General features: G+C 51.1%; 1 protein-coding gene across 4 annotated transcripts in view; it reads left to right on the top strand.

The window, feature by feature from the left end:
* Positions 1-21845, top strand: part of TCOF1 (treacle ribosome biogenesis factor 1) — a 77512-nt gene that overhangs the window by 26716 nt on the left and 28951 nt on the right. For 3 of the 4 annotated variants that reach the window (XM_089769457.1, XM_075900550.2, XM_075900549.2), the window contains exons 1-2: positions 16160-16390; positions 17053-17108. In XM_089769457.1, coding sequence (XP_089625583.1) covers positions 16280-16390; positions 17053-17108 — 167 coding nt within the window. In that variant the 5' untranslated portion in view covers positions 16160-16279. Of the gene's footprint in view, positions 1-16159; positions 16391-17052; positions 17109-21845 lie in introns of those variants that run through there. The other variant, XM_025179029.3, reaches the window with a different exon arrangement.

The raw sequence follows: 21845 nt of genomic DNA, 5'->3' as shown, positions 1-21845 counted from the left end.
TCCTGTGTTGTTTGCAGCGGTGTGGTAGCCATGGCAGCCCCAGGCTATTAGAGACACGTGGAGGAGGCAACATATTGAACCAGCTTCCAAAGATCCAGTGTCAAGCAGCTGGTGGGTAAAGGTCTATTCCCTGTCAGCAAGAACCAAGGTGCCACTGGGGAGCTCTTTCCTTGTCCCTTCCTATATGCTGAGCCCGGGTGACTTTGCACAGAGCTCAGATCCCCAGACCCGGGCATCACTCAAGTTCCCAGTCCCACTCCTTTCCCCCTTTTCCTGTCAGGGATGATCTAGACCAGTGGTTATCAACCAGCAGATCAGGATCTACTGGCAGATCTTGGTGCCTCTGAGAGGTGATCCTGACTGGTTTGGCTGGGAGGCTATCAAGTGCTGGCACTTCAGCGGCCCCTCCCACCACGACCCTGCTGCTCCTGCCCAGAGCCTCAGCGCCGCCCCCTGGGAGCCTCCTGCTTGTTGTGCAGGGTGGGGCAGTCGAAGGCAGAGAGGCACAGTTGTCGCTCTGTCCCCCTCCCCTGTACCCCATCTTCACAAAGTGAGGAGGGCAGGGCCTTGCTAAAGGGGTGCGTCTGGGGCATTTGCGTTTGACGTAGATCCTAGTCTGACTTAAATTCAAAAAGTGATCTTGTGTTTAAAAAGGCTGGAGACCACTGATCTAGACCCGTGGTGCACAAACAGTGAGTTACGACCCCCAAGGGGGTTGCAGACATTTTTTGGGGAGTCGCTGCACCATGCAGCTGCCAATGGCCGGGGCCAGCCCCCGGCCACCTGGGTCTAAGCGCCACGCTGCGCTGCCACCAACGGCTGGGCCCAGCCCCCAGCCACCCGGATCTGAGCCCCGCGCAGCCGCCAATGGCCAGGCCCAGCTGTGGGGATCGCAGTGGAAAAAAGGTTGAGCGCCACTGATCTAGACAGTGCTTGGTCCTGCCGTGAGGGCAGAGGACTGGACTCGATGACCTCACAATGTCCCTTCCAGTTCCAGCGTTCTATGATTCTATGATTCCTTCTCTGTATAGTGGCCTGCCCAAAGCAGAGTCCCAGAAGTATACAGTCGACTATAGTATTCTCCCTATAAGTATACAGGATGCTTACTAACTAGTCTTATTTGTTCTCACTGATTCCTATGCAATGTGGCAATCCTGTTATGCCATCCTGGGGGGGTGAGAACGTGTCTCTCTGGCTGTTACAGCGCTCTTCGTGAGTTTTCATCCTTGTACTTTGTTGGCAAAAAGGCACATGTGGCTGACGACAGTTTTGGCATTAACTAGAGCCAGGAAGGATAAAGACGTGTCCCAAAGATTTAAATACAAGAATTCTGGTGCCAGCTCGTACGCGCCCTGAGCCATTACTCCAGCTAGGATTTTCCAGGCTCCTCCATTATCCAGACAAACTCCAGTAACACAGAAACGCTCTTGTGGGGGTTTGTGTGAGAGTGCTTTGCTTCCGCGGTGCTCTTCAGTGAGTAGATATTTGGGTGTGCTATCTCTTGTAACAAATAGGAGTCCCAGGCTAATTGCATGTGGCTGTTTGTCTCCCTCTTGTGGCCACACCATGTATAGAGGTTTGAGTGTCTACGGCTGCCTTGGAGCTAATGGTTCTCCCCTTGTATCTCAAGCAATTGAGGTTCATTCTTTAAGAGCTGGACATTCCAGGTTCAGTCCCTAAATACTACCCAGCCACAAGTGTTGCTGAGAGGATAGCTGTTTTCAAGTATCTAACAGGGTATTATAAAGAGGAGGGAGAAAAATTGTTCTCCTTGGCCTTTGATGCTAGGACAAGCAGCAGCGGGTTTAAATTGTCGCAAGGAAGGTTTAGGTTGGCCATTAGGAAAAACTTCCTAGCTGTCAGGTTGATTAAAATATTGGAATAAATTGCCTAGGGGGGTTGTGGAATCTCCATCGCTGGAGAGATTTAAGAGCCGGTTGGATAGACATCTATCAGGGATGATCCAGATCGTGCTTGGCCTTCCGTCAGGGCAGGAGACTGGACTTGATGACCTTGCGAAGTCCCTTCTTGTTCTAGGGTTCTATGATTCTGTGACTACACTGACCTCCTCCTGCCTGGCCCCTCCAGTGAACGCAGTATCCCCCTCATCAGCAGGCCAGAGAATAAAGTTTTTTCACTGTTCAAAGACCTTGCCCCGGCATTGGCAGCTGTAATTTAAGCGTCTTTACCAGGTTCTTACCACGGACCCATGGTACTTCCTCAAAAGAGGAGATGGATCAGTCTCCACATTCCCTCCGACCTCAGCCTTGCCAACAAGACAGCTCAACATTCTTTTGGATTTGCTTCTTGTAAAATTCCACCTTCTTCTCAGCTCTGGTTGCTGTGAAGCTCCGGGCCCCAACCTCACCCTGACAAGGGCTAGCTTTCTTCAGCTAGGAAATCTGGCCTCAGGAGTCTGACTGTTAACCCAGGTCAACAGACAGAGTCATTCACCGTTCTCCTACAAACCTTTTGAAGTACGTCCATGTTTCAATGAAATGTAGATAAAACCCACAGATTAATAACAGGTGGGTTTTTTGGACTCTCAAAGGTTTCTTACTTCCCCCTCCCCCCGCCCAGATAAATAGAAATATGATTTGGTGGAATGTTTGTGTGCATTTGTTGGCAAAAGGCAATAAATCCCAGGATTGCTACGTCCCTGGAGCAAAACAAGGCAAGAATCTGAGTGCAACTGCCTTTTATTAAAGTCCTTATCCCTGCCCTGGGCTGTCTCAGCAGCAAAACAGACTTTCTGCTTTGTCTCAGATGCTGAATCTCTTCCACTGCAATCTTGAATGACAACAGAGTATCATTCCTTTAAGAGTTAACTCCCTGCTTCCCTGTTGGCTCCAACAAGGGGGGGAGGAGCTGAAAGTGCTGAGGCAACAGACAGTCTGGATCTTGCTGCTGATCTAAGCAGATCCCTTTGCTCCTCTTGCTCCTGTCTGAAACCTGAACCTGCAAGGTTTCACCAGAGCCCAGGAACCTGCTCGGATCTGATGCCCACAGAAAGCGTCTGTACCACACCTGAACATGTAGAGACGGTAAAGAAACACTGCCCAGCCATCCTAACACATGGTGAGTTTGCAAACCAGCTACCTAAGCCAGGATGGGCAATAATTCTTGACCAGGGGCCACGTCAAAAAAATTTTAAGTGCCCCCCGGCTACTGGAAGCGGGGGAGGCTAAGACAGAAGGGGCGGGGCCAGGACACTTCCATGCTTCCCCACCCCCAGACCCTGATTGGTCTGGAGGTGGGGAAGCGCACCAATCTCTCGCTCCCTGCCCCGACCCTGCAAGGGAATGCCAGGCTTAGAGTCAACCGCCAACTGAGCAGCACTCCCCCCGCCCCCAAGCTCTGATTGGCAGGCCGGATCTGGCCCACAGAGGCCCTTCAGCCCTACCCCAACCTAAGCTCTGTCTCTTGGTTTTGGGTCCCACCCACCCTCGTGCAGCAACTTCCAGCCAATCAGTGGCCGCCGTGGTTAGACAAAGGAATAATAAAGGCCCGTATGCAAGGAGTTCTGTTATCAAGCAGCAGGCCCATTCGGTGGTGGCCCCTTTGTACAGTGATAAAAAGGGATCAACCCCCCATTGCACAGAGCAGGGGGAGCAGCCTCTGCCACTGATGGCTCAGCATCCCAACAGCAGGATCCTCAACCTGTTACTGGGGGATGCTGGTTTCCGAAATTGCCTCCCAGTGAATCCAGAGAGAGGGAGCCTCCTTCCAGAGGAGTGAGGGTTGGCCCCCACCCGCTTCTCCCGGCCACCCAGGGAGAAGCAGAGCTTTACAGGATGGATAGCTCAGCCCGTGGGTCTGAGTGACCACAGCCACCCTGTAACACTTGAGATAAGGGTGTGGGCTGTTTCAGGTCGCACAAAACCCACTTGGCTGAAAGGAATCCAAGCTCAAACCCTGACGGGGGACTAGCTGGCCTGGGGCAGCTGATACTCGGCTGCGGAGATCACGGGGAGGAGGTGGCCCATGTGAAATGAGCCAGTGATCACAGCCCAGTCCCTATTGGATAAACATCCACGCCACAAAGAAAGACGCTAGCCATCACCTTCGTGGGCAGACTCCGGGGAGTCAGGGAGAGCAATGTGGAAGGTGGACGATGAACAGCCCTGTCCGACCTACAGGTGGTCAAAGATGAGGCTCCTGGCAAGGCAATGGGAGCAAAGCCCATGATGCACTGGTTCGTTTGCCAGGGGCTTCAGTCACCAGCAGCATCAGACCAGCTCTAACCTCACTGTGGACACACCAATAGCAGCAGCCACGAGCCGTGGCTGAGCATCCGAACAGGGACAAGCATCTCCAAACCAATGGGGTGACTTCACATTCCTCAGCTTTGCTTTTGGCTCATGATTTGGGCACTGGGGAGAAGTAATGAAATATCAAAGGAGCAAGACAAGGCATGTTCTGGGCCCAATACTGTTCCCACCTAGTGTTAAATATCATAGAATCATAGAATACTAGAGCTGGAAGGGACCTTGAGAGGTTATCGAGTCCAGTCCCCTGCCCTCATGGTAGGACCAAGCACCTTCTAGATCATCCCTGATAGATGTCTATCCAACCTGCTCTTGAATATCTCCAGTAACGGAGATTCTACAACCTCCCTAGGCAATTTATTCCAGTGCTTCACCACCCTGGCAGTTTGGAAGTTTTGCCCTATCTGGATTCTCCAAAGTGTGAATATACCAAAATTCTCTAACTCCATCTCTGCCTGCAGTCTCCCTTTAATGATCACATTTTGTTTCTTCTCATTAAATAAAAAGAAAGCAATTATCACAATTAATGAATCACTGTCTTAATAAAGATCCTTCCCTAGCACCCAAAGCGCTGTGAAACAGAATAAACATAGGTCAAGAGTCAATTAAAAATGACTCTTTTATCATTCAAGTAGCTAAAGCAAGTGAGAAGTTCCAGTTGTGACAGCATCCAGGCCAGAAGGAATCATAAGAGTAATGGAAGGGAGGTATATTAGCTGCAGACTGAGTAAATCTCTGTTCCCAGAGTAAACTGTCAGGGGCTAGTCCAAAACCAGAGAGAACTTGTCAGAATCAATCTGAGCAATCCCTGGAGCTGATTGTGTCCAGTTCTGGGCACCATATTTCAGGAACAATGTGGAGAAACTGGAGAAGGTCCAGAGAAGAGCAACACGAATGATGAAAGTTCTAGAAAACAGGAGCTATGAGGGAAGACTGGAAGAACTGGGCTTGTTTAGTTTGGAAAAGAGAAGACTGAGGGGGGACAGGAGAGCAGTTTTCAAGTACCTAAAAGGGTGTTACAAGGAGGAGGGAGAAACATTATTCTCCTCAACCTCTGATGGACAAGAAGCAACGGGCTTAAATTTCAGCCAGGGAGGTTTAGGCTGGACATTAGGAAAAACTTCCTAGCTGTCAGGGTGGTTAAACACTGGAATAAGTTGCCTAGGGAGGTTGTGGAATCTCCATCTCTGGAGATATTGAAGAGCAGGTTAGAGAGACAGCTGTCAGGGATGGTGCTTGGTCCTGCCATGAGGGCAGGGGACTAGACTCGATGACCTCTCGCGGTCCCTTCCAGTTCTAGTGTACTATGACTCTGATTCTATGAAGGGTTTTGCAGCTGTCTCGCAGCAGGTGTTGGAGACTCTCATAGGCAGCTGCTATTATAGGGCCCTAGGCTGGAACCCGGAGCAGAGGGTGGGCTTGGGTTCCCCCCAACACCCACTTCCCATTTCCACTCAGGGAAAAGAAAGAGGTTACCCAGTCCTGTATTCTCGGGGGATCCCCTGAGTCTGTGCAGTTTGGTTTCCCTTTATACTTCATGCTGGCCAATGATGAGAGGAGCTCAACAAACAGCAGTTTAGGCACCACACCTGATGCTCTTGGTGTGGTGCCTAAATTGAGGGCTGCTGAGAGCCTCTGAGGCAAGCAATCCGCCTGAAAGTGCAGGACCCGTCGAGTTCAAGCAGGAGCTTTGTCACTCAGTGGAAAGAGGGGAGGAGGAGCAGGAGGAAAAGGAAATACCCAGAGCCAGCCTTGCAAACAAGCTCCTTTAGGGCCAGATTTTGTCCTCTGTTGCCCCAGAGCCACTCTGGAGGAGCTTCATTGGACCGCAAGGTCTGTTAGCATCCGTGGAGCTCCTCTGGATTTGCACTGGTGCAACAGAGACCAGAAACTAGACCAGGAGCACGCTGGCCAGCATGTTGTGAAAAGCCATGAGCACTGTCCAGAGTGAGCACCTTGCCCTACCGTGCAGCACAGCTGTGGCGGGTGTGAGGGCCAGAGCCCCACGCAGCCTGCCTTTCGACAGCAAGGGGCAGATGCCCCATTGACGACCTCGACAAAGCGCCTGCCGCAGACTTGAACTCTCCCCCTCTCCCTGACCTGCCTTGGGCGACGTGTTTTCGCTCAGTTCCTGCCCGCACCCCTTCCTATTGCACAACGCGTGACAGAACTAAAATTAGCCCAGGAAGCACTACAGGAAATGCACTTTGAGAACATGAACACCGTTCCCTTTTGCAATTCTTCTCGCTGCCCTCAACCAGGGCTGCCGAAATCTGCACAAACACCACAGTGCTGTTGGAGCTATTGGTGTTGGCCCACGCTACTCAGCAAACCTGCCAAGCTGTTTAATGAGGATACACTTCCAAAGCTAGCCCTGAGCTACAGCGCTGGCGAAAGCAGAGGGTTTGTGTTTTTTTAGGGTAATTAATAATAATAATAATAATAATAATAATAATAATAATAATAATAATAGCCTGTGATCTGGCAATGACGGAGGCACAGCATACATGAGATCTTAAAATAACGAAAAAAATTAAGTGGCTTAATGCTGCTAAGCTTTCATTGCCTGTACTGAATAACTGACACGAGTAGGACGTGCAGACGTCTACATAGGGATGGAGATATGTTGCTAATACAGATTATTAAAAACAGGCCTGTGGAAGCTGAATTTTAATGTCACATCTTCTGTGCGTTTCAGTTTTCAAATCTGCGCTCTCCGCCAGCGAAATTAAAAGAGTGCTTTATGCTCTGCAGGCCTAGAGGGGACTTTTTTCCACAGTTAATTAGCATGTAACTAATGGAACTGGACGGCTCCTGGTTTTAGTAACGGGATATGGCGGGTTTTGCCTCTACATTGCTGTTTCCAATCTGGCTACAGGCCGGTAGCGACTGAGCCAATGCTGTTGGACAGCTGTCTGGTGGCTTACGTGAAATGACCTGAGGAATTCAGGCAGACCCGGTGGACAGGTGCCCACATCACAAAAACCACCAGCATACTTGGCACCACAGGGCAGTCTCCACACAGACGCCAAGAAAAGAGCAGGCATGGAGGCAGCTCGCCGGAGCGGCCAAGGCTCCGCCGGAGACTGCAAGAAGATATGTGCAGCGCTGGATTCCTGGGACTGAAATCTAGTAGCTTCTCGGGATCGAATGTTTGCACCTAGTCAGGACATCATATCAATGTAACACGGGGATGTAATGCAATACCTCGCCCACACAGGCATTATGCAGCAGAGATTTAAAAGCTGACCACTGGCTTTGCTACCAGTATCCTTATTCAGTGTTACTTGAACCTCTGAGCAGGGTACCAATTTGCACCTGCAAATCAGCTAGTTAGACAGCTAAATTACCTTAATTATACCTGCGAAGCGGCAGGCACCAAAATGAATGCCCAGAGAAGGCTGTATCCAAAACGATGAAACCGTTCACTCCACGTTATCGGTAGCCCATTGCATTTCATCATGATGCTCTAGCATCTGAAATGTCATTTCCTCCCATCTGTTGCACATTAACAGACAAAGGGGAGGGGGAAGGGGAGATTCCCAAGCAATGCTGGCTTGGAAAATGGTGTATTTTGGAATTGCAATCCAAAAATCTCCCTCTACCCTTCTCCCCAGCTCCAAGGAGCTCTCCCCCAGCTGCACACACCTAGGCCAGTTATCTAAAAATACAGCTCTTCTCAGCCATGACTCATCCCCCCCAGCAACAGCACTCTGCAGTCCCCCTTCCCCAACATATGGAGCTGTGGGACGCCTGCCAGGGAATACTATACAGTGGAGGGGTGCAAATAAAGTGCATTGCTTCATTCCCTTTGTTGTTCCACCAACTCCTCCTCCATCTCTGTTGGCCTCATTAAAATCTCTTCCTTGTCAGCCTCTCCTCTTCCCTTTGGTCGGGTCTTTCTCTTCTTCGTCACTTCTCCGCTGGCTCTTTCCATGATGTCCCTGCCTCACTTCTCTGTTTCTTTTTCTCTCCCCATGGTCCCGTCCTCCCTCAATTCAATTCTCTCTCCCCCTTGGCTTTCCCCACATGTTTTCTCACCCTCTTTGCTTTTCATTTTGGATGCAAAAGTTTATTGGATACTTAGTCAATTAGTTGCTTCCCCCACCCCTTGCTGCCTCTATCAGCTCCATGGGAAGGGGTAGGGGCCCAGTGGAGGCGTTTCACCTTTGAAATGTACAAGAGTCCCCGCTGGGGCTCTTGTACATTTCAAAGTGTTGCATGGAGCCTGGAGCCAGCGGGGGACTGAGCTGGCCCCAGGCTCCATGCCACGTTTCAATCTTTGTAATGTACAAGAGCCCCTGCATTTCAAAGCAGAAGCGCCCTTATTGACTCATCAAATAGTCGATGGAAATTCCATCGACTATTCGATTAGGTGATTAATCGAATCCTACCACCCCTCGTTGGAGTGTGTGGGGGCGCTGGGAGCTGGCAGCCATTCGGAGGAGCGCTGTGCCTAGGGGTGGGGAAAGGGTTCGGATGCGGCAGGCTGCAAAGCGAGGCGTCAGACTTGGCAGGCCCGTGCTGCCTCCTAGAGGCAGCGCCTTAAGATTGGCAAGGGGCAGCCAGGGGCAAAGCCTGCCTGGCTGCAGCCTGTTCAGTGTCCTGTCGCCTGTCAGAGGAACCAGGTCGCAGAGGCTGTTTGGTGGGTTCCACCCCGCTGCTTTCCCGCAGCACTAGCCTCTCGCTTACCGGTGCATCAGAGTGGATTTGGGGTTTCCCTTCATTGACCTTGTTTAGCTCAGGAGAGTTCCCAGTGGTTTAAAAGTGCAGCCCAAAGCCATCTCCTGGGAGTGCAGGGTCTGTGCAGAAAGATGCTGCAGCCACTCTATGTTCATTCCCAGCCAGGCAATAACCTCGGATACCGGAAGCTGTTTTCTCGGGGGAGGATGGAAAGAAAGACCCGGGATGGTGAGAAAGACCTGAGTGTGGCCTCATGAACAGGACCAAAGAGCAATATCTTTCCCCACCCATTGCTGTGTCAGTGCTGGAGCAAAGCCATTAAGCACGTGTTTCACGTTAAGCAGGTGAATACTTGGGCGGAGGCTGGACTTGATGACCTCCTGAGGTCTCTTCCAGCCCGAGGATTCTGTGATTCTATGAATAATACCGACGGGACTGATCGCCTGTTGAACGGGAAGAGCAGCAGCTTCAGGGCTGTAATGGGGCAGGTGACTTTTCCACCACGGCGCCTCCAGCTGGTTGTTCTGGGAATTAGCTCAGCAGTCGAGTGCACCGCCTTCAGGTGGGGTGTCACCCATTGTCTGTTCCGCTGTCTCCAGTGTCTTCAGGTCTGAATGGTCCAGTGTCCCCTGAGCGCTTGGGAGTCCCCCCCAAGAGAGATTCACATGCCTCCCTGCTAATTAGAAGAGCGACCACAGCCCACAGCATGTGTTTCTGCTGGTGGTGCACATGCACACATGACTGCACATAACAAAATTTATTCTGCACATGGAATGGAAAAAATTAGAGGGAACATTGGTCTGGACCCATGTTGCTCCCAGACTGCAGCATCTCCTCAGGGCGTAGCCCTCCGGCTGTCCCTCCACCCACCAACTTAGTTCTGCCCCCTTCTGGGGGACCAGTGGTCCTCAGTCCTGACACTTGCCTCAGCAGCCCACTGCAACCCAAAGTCTATCCCTCGCCTCAGGGGCAAACTTATATCTAGGCTGCTCCAGCAAGCCCTTGCCTGATTGGTTCTTCAGGAGCTTTTCCCCCATTGGCTGGGCTCTGTGCAACCACTCCACGGCTGCTCTAGGCCCTCCCACACCAAAGTGGGGCCGTTGCCCTGCTATAAGTGCTTTGCTGGACCGGGGCTCGAGCCCCGTTGCAGGGCTAGAAAGTAGCCAGGCCTGCGGTCATGGCCCCTTGCACTGGAATCGTGCCAGCTCTCCAAGCTGGGCAGCGAGAGGCTGGGTCAGCACGTGGGCCGCAGGAACACCTACCACCGGTGCTTTTGGGGAGCAGTGTTTGTGATTCACTCGGTGGCACTCCTCCCCCTCAGCGAGTCCTCGACCAATGCCCCCGCACGGCGCATGGATCACTGCTGGGAGATCACCTTCCAGAGGTTGGCCTCACCACTTCCGGTCATTAACGTTCCCCTCGTCATTTCAGTAAGCGTAGGCGTATTAATCGTGGTTTCCTGTCTGACCTGGATCATGCTAAGTACCTGCTGCCTGCCAAAATACCCTTTACTGCTCTGGCTAAGAAAGGCTACACTTCACCAGTGGTCTCATACCATTGCACAGCATTGCAAAGCATTACGGTTGCCAGCTCTCCAGGATTGTCCTGCAGTCTCCAGCAATTAAAGGTTAAACTTCAATTGAAGATTATGTCATGCGCTGAAACCTCCAGGAATACGTCCAACCAAAAATGGCAGCCGCTGTCAGGCGAATTCTAATCTCTCATGCTGAAGAAACGTGCAGTAAATGCCTGCTTACGGGGGGTAAAATTCTCCCCCCGACACAGAGTTCCTGCCTGAGCGGCCCACATGCTTTCCTGGCGTCTTGTGCCACAGACAGCAGCTATGGAGCAGCACATAGGACATGCGGGATCTTGTCCTTCAACACAAGGAATCGCTGCAGACTGGTCCCAAAAGTTATGTGACCCTTCCCTACAGTTTCAAGGGTACTTTGGGATGGAGGGCTGAAATTAATTATGAATTGTCATTAAGTGCTGACAGATGCACTTGACACTACATAAGACCCAGCAGGAAACACGAGGCCAGATCCTCAGCTCAAGCCAAGCCCCCTTCGTGTCACTCCAGCAGACCCTAATAAGGACCCTAAGATCATTTTCTGCCTCTGAATTAGACCCTGATTGTGCAGCTGTCACTAGCTCCCTGGACAAAACCATCCCCCCAAATTTGACGGGGGTGGGTTGCAAGGCACATCTGACTCTCATGGCTCAGACCCATAGCTAACATGCACGTCTCGCTTCCGTAAATTGCTAATATTAGAAACCTGCACTTGGTCAAATTAAAAAACAAACAAATAAGCCAGTGCAGTAGCCATATAATGCAGGCCCGGGGGCCAGATGAGGCTCCCAGCTTGCCTGGATCCAGCCCCCGAGGCTCGGACTGGGGAGCCTGCACTGGTGCTCCCCCTCCCATCCTCCCAGGGGGCTGGAGCACATAAAATCTACTAGCCTGGGCCCCCCCGTAGGTTCTGGTGTGCGAGGGGAATGTGGGGAGGGTCTTTCTCCTACTCAGTTATGGGCCACATCAGTGAGGGCTTGTTTGGTTTTTTGTTCTTCTCACTTTTATGTGGCCCTCCCGACTGATTTTCTGTGGGCCAGCGGCCCCCGACCCAAAAACGGTTTCCCCACAGGCCATGGGGCCCATGTCATGCCTACAACCAGGAGTGGCCCAAGGTGGGCTGCGGCAGCTGGCGCCCCAGGCGGAATGCACGATCGGCGCCCCCGCCTGCACAGCTGTCAATGGAGTGACATCATCGGGCATCCCGTGACGTCATCACTGGGTGCCCCGTTGAAGGCGGCGCCCTAGGCGATGGCCAAGTCGGCCTATAGTCACAGGCCACCCCTGCCTACAACAAACATCTCTCTGGCTACGTCTAGACTGCAAGCTTCTTTGTCGAAAGAACTCAATGGCAGTGTGGATGCAAGTATTGTTTTTCCGGGAAAACGGCCGTTTTTCTGGAAAAACGCTACAGTGTACAGGCACCCTCAGATTTGCCAGTTTCCACATTGTGCAAAAGACCTTTCTCATGAACTCTGCTCATGCTGGTGAGTACCGCCTTGGGCTGGGCACAAGTGGAGTCATTCATAATGGAGTCGTTTACACCATGAGCCAAGCACTCAGCTTGCGGAGCTGTGAACACGACCGGGGCTGTTCAGACATTAGCGGGCTGAGCTGGCTCTTCAACTACTACGGCTTTATCCCTGTCTGGATTTTAAACAGCTTCCTGCAGTTCCTTCATGAATCAGTGTCCTGGCATGGCAATGGCATACCTAAAAGGCTAGCTTTTTTAACCCACCAGGGACATTTTACCTTCCTAAAAATAAAGAGCGGGCAAATTAGTTTCAACTCCTGTCAAAAAATGCAAGAAAAAATTCACCTTCTAATAAGTGCATGTTGTTGATGGATTTTCCCCCTCACTGGGGTTTGGGCTGAGGCAGATTTTCCTATTTATAATTGTGCAGCTGTTTGCTTTGCTGAATAACTCTATTTATTATTTGCCATGTTTACTAAACGTCTCACATACCTCCCCTGCCTGTATTTGTGGGGCAACAACAAAATTCTTCAGATGCACTCGTGGAAATGGGGTTGCGTTGCTGTAACGTGCCATTGCACAGCGGTTTCTGGAGGGCTATTCGTGACTCAAGCATCGGAGGCTTTGGACTTAAGTGACCCTGTTCCAGAGCAGACCTGCAAAGTGTCACTTGTCTGGCATGAATTGCGGGCAGTCAGTTCTCATTTTAAAGCCAGTTTTATAGGGACGCTCTCAGCATCTGAATGCAGTGTTTGTCCTGTCTGACCAGCAGTCCCTTCGGAGTGGCTTTATGGCCATCTTTCTGTCTGTCCCCCAACCACCGGGCCAATTTATTTCCCCTCACTTTCCATTTTGCAACTATTAGGACTTTCCATATTTCAGCCACTTTTCTTCTGGCTGATGCAAAGGAGGCTCAAAGCCAAATCCTGCTTACTCCTGCAAACGGTGCCACTGCGGTCAATGAGATGGTTTGTGTGAGAGAGGCCAGGAAGAATTAGCCGTCTCTTTGGATCCCTTCAACCTCTCTCCTCAGACAACTGGAGGGACAGCATCCCTCCTACCCATGCTGACCCAAAGGACCAAAAAGGGCAGGTTTTTCAGACACACTAGCTCAAGCGAGTTAACTTGCTTGAAAAGCTCTGTTAAAATTCAGGCTAAGAACAGTCTATTCTACAACATGGATGTCTAACACCGCTTTAGCCTCTGCGGGACTTCTCCATCCTGTTAAACGGAGAGAGAGAAAAGAAAGAGTACAGAGAAAGAGAGAGAAAAGAAAGAGAAGGGTTTTCTCTCGAAATAACGCTGCTACACGGGGTGTTTTATTTCGCAATAACACAATTTCAAAATGGCGCCCGGGGTGATTATGCTAATTAAGCGTGGGATATTTAAATCCCGCGCTTCATTAGCAGTTTCAGTACACTACATTTGCATTCCTATCTCAAGATAGGGAGCAAGTGTAGACGTACCCTAAGGCTGTGTCTACACTGGCAGCTTCTTGCGCAAAAACTTGCTGGGTAACTAAACTGCACGTGCATTCTTGCACAAATAAATTTACAGTCTAGCGTTGGAAAACAGGGCTTCTTCTGGAAGAGTTATTCCTCTCCCCACGAGGAATAAGCCCTTTTGCTCAAGAGCTCTTGCGCAAGAGGGCAGTGTAGACAGGCAACATGAATTTCTTGTGCAAGAAACCCCTATGGCAAAAGCACATGCTTTTGTGGAAGACGCGCTCTTGTGGAGGACTTTTTGCGCAAGAACTCTTCCACAAAAGGGTTCTTGTGCAAGAAGCTGCCAGTGTAGACGTAGCCCAAGGGAAGTTGAAGGAAGTATTCTTCCTTCGACTTCCTGTTGGGTAGACAGCGCCAAAAGCCAAATTAAGCGATTTTGACTTCGGTTATGCAATTGACGTAGCTGAAGTTGCGTATCTTAACTCAACTTTTGCCCTGTGGTGTAGACATGCCCTTCATGACCTGGAGTTAGTCACTAACTCTTCAGGAGTTAGGCACTAAATACCTTTAGGATCTGGGCCTTAACCCTCCTGTCTGTGGTTTCTTCTGTAGTAATACTTTATTCACCTACCTCCAGAGGAGCAATGAGGATGATAGTTTGTGAAGAGTTTCAGAGATGGAAAGTGCTAAGGAGTGCAGAGTCTCTTGCTTGACGGATTATTAACCTCTAAACTAGGGGAGCAAGAACCACTGTTCGGTTCTGTTTTTAAATAAATCTTTACAACAAACAGAAACTTTTTGAAGGGGGAAGATACAATGCAGACAGCCCAAGAAAAGCTCCTAATGCAGTCTCTGTCAGACATATGGGCACTGTATTTGATTGGGTGACTCGTGATCAGTCCTGCTCAATTTTCTAAAAACAATTTCCCAGCATTTGCAATGTTAGATTGCAGGGGGAGGAATGGAAAATCTCCTGGAGGTATAACAAACTTCCAGATGGGAACATGTCAAAGTAGGTCAAAATCTGTATCTAACTATATCTACAAAAGAGAATGTCCCAGTTAAGTCTCTGGGTCCAATTCTGATCTCGTTTCTATTTGTACACTGAACTGACTTTCCCGGAATCACTCCTGATTTGCCCCAGATCAAGTGAACGAAGAATCAGGACTCCAGTCTCTCGCTCGCAGACAACAAAGCAACCTGCGGCATTACAAGTGGGATTTAAAACCTAACGGAGGACTATTTGAATTCTACCTCAGTTAAATTTCTCCCGCTCAGCAGCTCAGTCAGGGACTCCGACCCACTCACCAAAATGCACTGGGCATATCCATATCATTGGTTAATGGTCCATCTATGAATCATGCACTGAGACTAGACAGAGTCTGTGTAACTGCATGGCCACGGATTTTATTACCTAAAATGATGGTAGGGGAAAGGGGAGATTTAGCTCCAAAGCCAGATGGAGCTGAGCCAGAAATCTATTAATCTCTCCAATAAATACAAATAAAGGTTCTTATTTGAGTAAGAGTGATGGAGGCACTTTGGACATTGCAAAACTTCCCAAAAATAAATCCACACTTCTGCCATAGTGAACGTGGCCAGCTTTTCCCTGGAAAGCATCAGCACCATGGAGGAGGTAGATTTGTGTGTTTGTGTGGTTACTGTCCTACTCACTCTGCTACTTTATGTCCCAGGATTGGTTTTTAAGGGGAAAAAAGGAAAGCACAAATAAATGTTCCACAAAGCAGCCACATGACCACTCAGCATTAAATCAAGGTGGCTTTCGGGTCAGGACTAGTCTGGGGTTGTTACACTGAGTTCCCTGCAGCCATGCATGTGTTTTAGGCTGCATGAAATGTGGTGTTTAGCTTAGTTCCTGAAATCACAGGATTCTGCCCGAATCTTAGCTTTCATTTTTATTAAAAAGTGTTTCTAGCCCAGATGTTTGCAGATAGAAGCATGGGCATGGGAAGTGGAGATGCAGGGGATGATAGCTGCCAGTGCCGCACATATAAATGCCTTTTTAGGTTCCATTTAATCATTCAATTGTCTCTGTCTGATAACCCTCCACCCCAGAAGTGGCTGCATTCAGCTGTGTTCTATGTATATAGGAGACTTGATCCATTGAAGTTACTTCCACTACTGCACCGGCATTACATCAGACCTGCAGTTTGCAAGTGTTTGGGACTGCTTTGTGATGGGCGGTGCAACATAAATGTAAATGGTTATCAATAATTATGATCATCCATCAAACAAATACGATGAAATGTTGATTTTTTTTCAGGACTTCTCCCATAGGTGCTAGAACTGGGGGGGGGGGGCTGCCGCAGTCCCTGGCTCGAAGTGGTTTCCATTATACACAAGGTTTCCAGCTCTCAGCGCCCCCACTATACAAACTGTTCCAGAGCCCCGGCCTCTCCTGCCTTTCTCCACTGCCTCCCACTCAACTTGGAAGCCCCCAAAGACTGGAAACCCTCCCCCCAGCCCTAGGGGGCGCGCGAGGGCAGCTGGAAAGGCTCCTTGCGGCAGGGCGTCCCCGCGCTCAAGCCCCGCGCCCACGTGCAGGCAAAGCAGCCGCGGCCCCGCCCCTGGCCCCCTGGCCCCGCCTCCCCTGCCGGAGCTGTGGCCGCGCAGAGCCGGCAGGCGGCGCCGCGGCCCGCGCCAGGACTACACTTCCCGGCGGGCCGCGCGCGGGAAGAGGAAGCCGGGCGCGCGTGCCCCGGTCAAAGGGCGCTGGAGGCGTGCGGCGGCCCCAGGGGCATGTGGCTCGCGGCCTCCCCGCTGCAGCATCGGAGCGGCGGCCGCCAGCGGCCCTAGGGGGGCGGGCGCGCGCAGCATGGCCGCGGCGGGCAGGGGCCGGCGGGAGCTGCTGCTCCTCATCCACCAGCACCTGCTGCGCGCCGGCTACGCCAAGGCAGCGCGGGAGCTGCAGCTGCAGCTGGGCCAGGTAACCCTGCAGCGCCCCCCCACGTGGGGCCAGGTAACCCTGCAGCGCCCCCCCCCCCCCCACGTGGGGCCAGGTAACCCTGCAGCGCCCCCCCCCCCACGTGGGGCCAGGTAACCCTGCAGCGCCCCCCCCCACGTGGGGCCAGGTAACCCTGCAGCGCCCCCCCCCCACGTGGGGCCAGGTAACCCTGCAGCGCGCCCCCCCCCCCACGTGGGGCCAGGTAACCCTGCAGCGCGCCCCCCCCCCACGTGGGGCCAGGTAACCCTGCAGCGCGCCCCCCCCCACGTGGGGCCAGGTAACCCTGCAGCGTGCCCCCCCCCCCGGCACGTGGGGCCAGGTAACCCTGCAGCGCCCCCCCCCACGTGGGGCCGGGCCCCTCCTGGCCGGGTAACCCTGCAGCTTGTCCATACACGTGTGGAGTCAAGGCACAGTTGCCCACGGGCTGGGCACCCCTGACCTGGGGGCGTGTGGCCCTGCACCTCGTGCACATGAGGCTAGTTCAGGGGGTAGGGGCGGAGCAAGAGATGCTCCATCTACAAATGCTAGTTCATGGCTGTCGTGCCCCATGGCATTATTTTGGACTCCATCATCTGGGTGTTTCATGGCGGGAGGGGCTCTTCTTGGTAAACGTGGTTCCAATTCTTTCCTCTCTTCTCCTGCAGAAAGAGTTTCCTCCACAGTTGACCACTCTTGAGGACATCTTCACCCACTGGCAAAAGTAAGCCCGTTTGAGAGGGACTGGGTGTGAAGTGGAACATGGGTCATTTCTTACTTTCCTCATAGGAAAACTAGGCCTGATTACACGGGTATGTTCTTAGTACTTGGAATGGGCCAATTTAGAAATATTCCCACTAGTGTCAAGCTCAGCAGTGGGCAATGAAGTGGCAGCGGTTCAGCAGGGTTAGCCCTTGGTGGGCAACTGCCTTAATATTTCCTGCACCTCCTCAGGTAAGAGCAATCACAGCTCCCGTGGGCCCGGAATGGCAGCTCCCATGGGCCCTTATGAACCACTGCCGCTTTATTGCCCACTGCTGATCTTGACACTAGTGGGAATATTTCTAAATTGGCCCATTCCAAGTGCAACAGGAGCTGGGATTTCCCATATCTACAGATGCACAAGTAAATACAGTGTGGGGGCCTGCCAGGGGCTAACCCTTGGGTGGCTGGTGTGTGCCCACCCTTGGTCAAGTTAGTCACCTGAGAAACCAAACAGCACCCCTGTTTCTCAGCTCAGGAGGCAGGCAGAGTTGCGTGCTATCGTCGCTGGTTTGATTTGGGTTTTTTGAGGTATTGGGGGAGGGGAATATGTTTCGCCACTTAAGATGTTTTCCTAGTGACTTTTTTCCCCCTCTTTCCCATTGACTTCATTAGGGATGGTTGTGTGAGTAATCTACTGGTGTGCATGTTTGCAGCATTGGGGCCTTCGTGTTAACAAAGAATGAAGTGATGAGTTTGGTATCCACACACTCTTCACGTGCTGTCTGCTGTTTTATAATCCAGGGAGAAGGGATGTCTTTGATCTGTGGTGTCCAACCAGTTTTGAAGCTGTAGCCACTATTGTGGCTACTGCTGTGGCAAACTAGCCACACTCAACTGGCCAAATAGCCACATGTGGGACATCACGGTCCTAGAAATACATGGGATGAAATTAGATTTAAGACACCATCAGCGGGATTAGGAAAACTGGATAGCAAGGCCCCAATCCTACAGGAGTCAATCTACACTGAGTCAGTTGCAGGAGGAAAGGCCTTAGCAGAGAGAGTTTTTTAAAGTTGACCCAATATTCCCAGAGAATAGTATGTGGGTTTCATTGTATCTAAAGCATCACACAATGGAATACAGTGTATCCTGACAGTCCTTGGCATTCTCCTTGCTCTTGCCAAGTATCTCTCTGATCTCCTTTCTTTCATATTTGTGGTCTTATGTGATCATTGGAAACTCCACAAGTTGATTCAAGAAAGCTAATAGATGCAACAGTGGCACTGAGATCTCTTTGCTACTTTGCTACTACCTTAATGTCTTGATATATAAGTTTGCAAATTATTCTGCTACTCTATTACATGCATTTATTTTACATTTTTAAAAATGCACATGTAACCTTACCCTATAATCCCACCTCCACTCATGTAACCCCAAGCATGCACTTTGTTTATCGTCTTCCTTTGCTGTTATGTCTAGACTAAAGTCTAAACTAACCAGGGCAAGGACCTCTCATATTTATCTTCCAGACATTGTGCTTAGCTAAAGCACCATAACATGGAGAAGTGCTTATTCTTGGAACAACTTTCTCTCTTTCCAGTTTTTTTTGTTTTGGCCTTGAAAATGATGTTCCCTCCTCTTCTTGACCCCTTTTAACCTCTCTCCCCCGCTCCCCGGCATACTCCTTTGTCTTCATTGCTCTGCAACCATTATACGTCTGGTTGAGAAGAATGGGAGGGGACTTTCTTTGGAGCCTTTTAATAGTCTCCTTAATCAGCCAGTGACAAAAATATTCTCTCCTTGGGGCTGAATTTGCAACTTGAGAGAACCCAGCGTAGTCCAGTTGTTGAATTAGATAGAAATGCCAAGTGAGACTGTCTATCTGTGACAGTTATCCAGGGGACAGGCAGAATGGCCTGTGAGTGGGCATCGCTGCATAGAGTGGATGCTGAGCATTCCTAGCATGGTGCATCCTCAGAGCCCTGTAAAATCAACTGACTCTCACAACATTCTTATCTATTGTCCTGGAGTTTGGAAGGAATTCGATTTTTCAGCTGCCTTCTGAGCAGCTCCCCCTGTATTTTTACTAAGATTACTCTGGCTAACTGTTGGTTTTGTGTGCAATAGAATGTTTCTGTGGCCTACACCACACTTTAAAGATGTGTCAGTATAACAGGAGTGGAAAAATACCAGCTCTCAAGCCAGATTCGGTTCCCCAAGGTTAGCCCCTGCTGGGCCCCCACCGCTATATTTACCTACACCGCTGCAGGCATGGGCAGTTAGTTGCAGCTTCTGTTAGGGATATATAATCCCGTTTAACTGGTTAACCTGTTAAATGTATTGTTTAACCAATTATCTGATTAAAGAGAGGGCAAGTGCAGGGGGGGCATGATACCTTCCCTCCTTCCACTGCAAGAGGCCGGAGCAGCTCCTGCCTGTGGGGTATAGCAGCCCTCTGCCTCCACCGGTTAAACATTCACATTCCTAGCTCCAATTGGCTGTGTACCACCATTCCTGGCCAATGGCAGCTGCGAGAAGTGGTGTTCTAGTCTGTGCTGTTTCCCACAGCTCCCATTGGCCAGGAACAGCAATCCACGACCTGCAGGAGCTGCAATCGCTTGCACTTACAGAGGCGCAACTAATACAGAGGCTGACTGTAGCCAACTGCTGCCATTTTATTGCGCACCCCTGCAGAAGAGCTATCCTGGCAAAACCTTCCTAACAAAGAAACAGCTTAAACTGGCAAATCTGCCGTTTGTTGCTGGGGTGGCTTGTAAGTCGGCTCCCAGTGAGGTACCGGCTCCTGAGGAGCTGGCTGCTATCCCCATGTTGCTGCCTCTGATGTAGAGGCAGCATCATGATGTGGCAGCTGGCTCCCCGGGAGCAAGGCAGGAGCCTGCATATAACCAATACACTTGGGCCTATTGTTTAATCATGTATATAGTTACGTCCCCTAGTATGAATGAGTCTAGGCTGGAGCTTTTGCCTGCATAGGTCTTGCTGCTGAGCTGTCAGTAGTTAGAGTGCACCTAGCCCACACAGCACCCTCTTCATTTAAAAAATAAAAAGTCTTGAAAGTTACTGGGCTCAACACGGGTAACTGAAATATAATGGGCTGGGCTATCCAGCCGGTCAGACTAAATGATCTAATGGTCCCTTCTGCTCTTACTTGGATGGGTTATGGAGGGAATCAATAATCAGATGAGTCTTCTCTTTCAGTCTGATCCTATATAACTAGTCGGTTGTTGTCACAGGTTTTGTTTTATGAGGTGTAGTTGTCGCCATGTCGGCCCAGGCTATTCAAGAGACAAGATGGGTCAGGCCGTCTCTTATTGGACTGACTTCTGCTGGTGTGAGGGACACTCTTTCGAGCCTCTCCGTGCTCTTCTTCAGTCTGGGAATGGGTCTCTCACCAAGAGAAGCTGGTGCAATAAAAGATGCTGCCTCAGCCTCCTGTCTCGCTAAGATGTTGCCTGAGACCGTTTAGCTCTCACAGAGATGACAAGCCTGATGCAGAGATTATTGGGTGAGGTTCTTCTGCCTGTGTGGTGCAGGAAGTCACCCGAGACGATCAGAATGGTCTCTTCTGACCTGGAAAAATCTATGGGCTTGTCTACACTGGAAATGCTGCAGCTGCACTGCCTGCCTGCGGCGATGGGAGGGGTTCTCCCCTTGTCATAGGTAATCTGTGTCCCCGAGAGGCAGTAGCTAGGTGGAGCTAGCACTGTCTATGCTGGGGGTTAGGGCTGCTTAACCATCTCATTGCAGGGTGTGGATTTTTCTCACCCCCGGAGTAACACAGTTGTAAATTCCAAGTGTAGATCAGCTGCCTGACTTACTTTTCTGGTTACAGAGTGAGTCAGAATGTGGTGATCCCTTCTCCTTCGTGTTATTTTTTTTTAACCCAAATAAACAGCTAAGGAATGGGTTAGCACTGCAAGGACTCCGTCCCGGCGTATGCCGAGTTTGGCATAGGGATGTTAAATATTGGTTGATGGAATAGTCGATTAACCTCATGAAGTCTTATCGGTTACTCGACTATTCTATAGTCCCTGTGGGCGCGGCTGGCAGCCAGTGTGCTCCGGTCCCGCTCCTGAGAAGCCCCCTGCCGCTTCATGCTATCAGAGGCAGCAGTGTGGAGACCAGGCAGGAGCTGGTACAGAGGCAGTAGCACGGGGTGGCAGTCGCCCCTGTCCAGGGGAGGGTCTAAGCTCCCACTTTTAAATGCAGAGCTACAGCGGGGGGGTGTCCCACACCCAGCACAAGCCAGGACTGAGCCAGGTTGCTGGCCAGCCTGCAAAAAAAATGTACTGTGGAGGGGTAATGCATGTAGTCTGTAGCATTGACCTATAAGCTCTTGCTTATTGGTTATTCAACTGTGCTATTACATCCCTAGTCCGGCAACTGCCCCCACAGCGGCTCTGCACTAAGAGTAATTTAGGAGCCAGCAGGCAGGCAGCCTGGCTCAGTCCCAGCTCATGCTGGGGCCCGGGAGCTGCCCCCGCTTTCCGCTCTGCACAAGTGTTATTGCAGAATGGAAGCCGGGATAGCAGCCAGGCAGTGTTCCCTCTAAGGTGCATGCCTGCACAGGCACACACCAAGAATTTGAGCCAGTGGCCACTTGGCTGTTCCATGGTGGAGCAGCTGGGCAGCCACCATGCGGCCCTGGCCCTGGCTTCAGCCCTCCCCCAGGCCTGGAGCTGAAGGCTGCGTGGTGGGCAGTGGCTGCTCCGGTGGCCGAGGCGAGAGCCGGAAC

This window comes from Pelodiscus sinensis, chromosome 16, assembly GCF_052426305.1.
Source record: "Pelodiscus sinensis isolate ZL-2025 chromosome 16, ASM5242630v1, whole genome shotgun sequence".
Taxonomy (NCBI): domain Eukaryota; kingdom Metazoa; phylum Chordata; order Testudines; family Trionychidae; genus Pelodiscus; species Pelodiscus sinensis.
This window is presented reverse-complemented; position numbering and strand designations above follow the sequence as displayed.